Source organism: Nicotiana tabacum, chromosome 6 (assembly GCF_000715075.1).
Source record: "Nicotiana tabacum cultivar K326 chromosome 6, ASM71507v2, whole genome shotgun sequence".
Lineage (NCBI taxonomy): Eukaryota > Viridiplantae > Streptophyta > Magnoliopsida > Solanales > Solanaceae > Nicotiana > Nicotiana tabacum.
Genome location: NC_134085.1, coordinates 77,342,817 through 77,346,605, shown reverse-complemented (window position 1 = coordinate 77,346,605; position 3,789 = coordinate 77,342,817). Strand labels below are relative to the sequence as shown.

Sequence of the window (3,789 nt, the reverse complement as noted above, 5' to 3'; positions counted from 1 at the left end):
CAATGACAGTAAGCTTCACTTCACCACTCTGATTCAACAGCAATTATTTTGAGCTAAGTTACACTATGAGCGCAGTGAGCTGTTGAACTACTCTTCGATTCAAACTCAATTAAATGTGGACTCTGTTAGTTTTTATGAACATAAAGCTCAATAAAATCTCTTGTTACATATCTATTGTCTCTAAGCCGATGATGTCCCAGAAACTTCTCTATCCCTCCGGAGTAGGGGTAAGATATGCTCACATTCTACCCTTCCCAAATCCCACTAGTGGGATCCTACTGGGTTGTTGTATAAAGCTAAACTGAAATACAATTCAGAATGCATAACTGGATGAAGGAATGGACTAGACTAGGAAAATCAACTTCCTCGCCAATTAATAGCTAAAGCCAAACATTTTTAAGGGGAAACTTGGCTATTTTCCTTAAAGGGGGTGGATTGGCTAGAATAGAAAGAATCCTTCCCTTCCATTTCCTAGAAACCAATCAGCAAGTCCTTGTACTTCCATCAAACAAAGGATAGTGCAAGTTCCCATAAGTTAAAAGGGATAGTGAACAGATGCGCAAGGATAGAATATTCTTCTTCTGGGCGCAAAAGTGAGTTATCATATGAAAAGAAAAGGTGAACTTTTGACGCCTCTATGAACAACTACATATGCCAAAACAGTTCCTTGATAGAATAGTAATCATGTTCAGATTATCCACAGTACAAAGGATGCTCAACACAACCAAGTAAATAGCAGGAATTGTCCAAAGATGATAGATAGAGCTATAACAGAAAAGGCAAAACTGGGAAACAACAATGGCTCAAAACTACCAAGCAGATTAACGGTAGCGGCGAAGAGAGAGAGTCTGGTTCCTCTTCCAGGTTGCTCTTCTTGAAGGACGTGCTTTGTGGTGCAGGTGTCCTTTTCCTCGGAGACCCCTGTATTTCTTGCCAGCTGAAGTGAGACCACGAAGTTCTCTGTGCTTATGCACTGGGTTGCATATCCAGTTAATCCTTGGATCATTACGGATGGCAGCATGGGCTTGGTCAACCAGGATCACCTCAAAGTACTTGTAGGTGGAATCCTACATTCAACAACATTGCAATTCATATTTTACAACTATTATTAAACTAAATGTGGAGAAAATAAATGATTCAAAGGAGACCACACCATATCACTATCAAAGTAATCCCACCGATTCGAGCTAACATATAATATATCAATGTAGTCAAAACTAATTCAAGCAAACATATGATATCCATTTCATAAGACGATTCAGCAACTTCCGTCTAGGGATGTACCACTTAACATTAGCAACTACTGGTGATCCAGAATACATAGTTACTTGTCTGAAGCAAAAAAGGATGCATTAATTTGAAGAAAGGAGTATCAACCAACTGACCTCATTAATCCAGTAGGAATTGAGAACCTTAAGGCCGCCCAACTTCCTACCAGCACGCTCCTCAGCAACAGAGCGCTTGCTGCGCTGGAACTTCAATTGGGTAACACCTTGGTTGGTGGGCTTACCATACACAATACCTTTGGGAACAGGCCTCTTCCTTCCACCACGCTTGACACGAACACGGTAGACCACATAGCCCTATTATATAAAGATACACAAGTCATCAGTTATAACAACCAAACAGAAATGAAGCAAGAAAACATCCATAATGCTGTTATTTGGGGAACAATAACTGACCACTTGCAGGCCCTTATTAGAAAGATAACTTGTTAGAGCTTGTTTTCATTCCCTGACACGGAAACTACATACAAATGATGAAAAAATAACCTAATAAGGGACTACTGGATTTCTGCCCGACCTAGACAACAAGCAGATATAGCAGTGAAAGCTATACAATTAGTCTTGAGTTGTCCCCTTTGTTTTTGGTGACAAGTGACTTGTCTTTAGAGTTATTTATTTATCCGAAAATTTCTCGTAGCAGAAACTGCATGTAATGAGAAGGAATAAGGGAATTCTACGGCCTTCAACAAAGAAACCTATACAAACAAGCACTGTTGTTTCCTGGATTTCCTCCCAACTATAGCAACAACAAGAGATACAACAGTTAACGCGATATACCTAGTCTATAATCTCTTTATTTATTCTTTTGACAAGTGAATAGTAATTAATCTCTCTTTTTGGGTTTGTAAAGATAAAGTTGGGAAAAGACACATCCCCTGCTTATGGACAGCATGCACAAATTGAGAAACTATCAAAATTTAAGAAAATAGTTAAAAAAGAGTAGTGATTAATCTTATTGATTCAATCATCAAAGCTCCTGTCGCTGAAGCACTAACCTAAAAAGCTTCATACAGATCATACACACTACTTTAATCTCTATCTAGTTACCACTTTCAAAGAAGAACCAATCCCGTAACAACTGGCATAGATAAAAGTTTAGTAATTAAGAGCACAACAAACAAACAGTTACCTGCTTAGCTTTGTAGCCCAAGCGACGTGCTTTATCAGGACGAGTAGGCCTAGTAACACGGACAATGGAGGGAAGCTGACGGTACTCCCAGCACCTCACCCTTTGCAAGAACCTCATCACATCAGACTGCTTCTTCCTCCATAGCTCAGACACATAAGTGTAAGCACCTACATTTCCACCCAAAACCAAAACATAAGTACTTCATTTCCAACATCTACGAAATATATTTCAACATATCTGTGAAGAACAGTAGCACATTCTATTAAAACAAAATATAGAAACCTCATTTCCTCGTGAACACAAGCATTCAAGGTCATTGAGCCATTAACCACCATGCACATACAAATTTAAATGTAAGCACTCTAAATTTAGGTGAAAATAGGTAGATAGGCAGGCTTATTATCTACCGAGTTCTAAAAAAGTGTTAAAACAATCAAAATACATTTTTTTATTGCTAAAAAAGGTACATGATCAGTGAGGATTTATATAGCCAACCCCAACTTGTTTGGTACTGAGGCATAGTTGTTGTATAAGTAAAGCTAAATATGTATGCATGTGTAAAAAACCACACCATAATCAAATAAACACAAGGGAAAAAAAGAGCCTCATTTTCTCATAAAAGAGAACAAACCCACATGAAGACACACAAAATGACAAGTACTAAATAAAAATTTCTAATGTTTGAAGCAAAGTACCACAGATGAAAAAACCTCAATAGAACAGCACAAAAACAATATCAAAGAACCTAAGAGTTTTGGGATTTAAATGCATTTTCGACATGAATTAATTAGACTGAGAGGATTTCAGAGAGCTTTACCCATTGAATCAGTTCTGGTACGGCGCTGTCTGCCCTCACTCCTCCTTCAGCTATTGTCTCCTCTGGGGCTTTGCTATGGAAAGACTAGGGTTTTTAGTGGAGAGTTTATTGACGATAAGGATTAGCCTCATGGGTTGGGCCTGTTGCTCCTTGATCCAAAATTACAATTCAATACAGGAAACTGGCCCACCCATTAGCTGTGGATTGAACTTGGGTTTGGTCCATTAAACTCATTGTTAGTGGGCTAGGTTTGGATTTTTATTGGGAATTTTCCACCAATGGGTTAATTGGTTTTGTAGCATTTTACAAATTTATTTGTGAGAAAACAACCCTCTATAGCCTCTCAAAATTTTAATAGCCCATCGTTTTGCCCATTGACAGAAAATGGCCCTCCAGCCCAAACATATTACATAAAATAGCCCGAAATGTCTATTTTGTATATATTTTGTATAGTGATAGTCTATTTTATATATTTTTTGCATAGTGACAGTCTATTATATATAAGTTATATAGTGACAGCTGTATATTTTTGTATAGTGACAATCTATTTTGTACAT

The 3,789-nt window shown here is 37.8% G+C and overlaps 1 protein-coding gene across 1 annotated transcript; it reads right to left on the bottom strand.

The window, feature by feature from the left end:
* Positions 1 to 652: 652 nt before the first annotated feature.
* LOC107820076 (large ribosomal subunit protein eL15) lies at positions 653 to 3,359 on the bottom strand. Its single transcript, XM_016646297.2, has 4 exons — positions 3,233 to 3,359; positions 2,416 to 2,582; positions 1,386 to 1,583; positions 653 to 1,067 (listed from the first exon to the last, which is right to left on the bottom strand). Exons 1-4 carry the CDS (start codon positions 3,234 to 3,236, stop codon positions 822 to 824), a joined length of 615 nt encoding a protein of 204 aa, XP_016501783.1. The 5' UTR covers positions 3,237 to 3,359; the 3' UTR covers positions 653 to 821.
* Between the last annotated feature and the right edge of the window lie 430 nt (positions 3,360 to 3,789).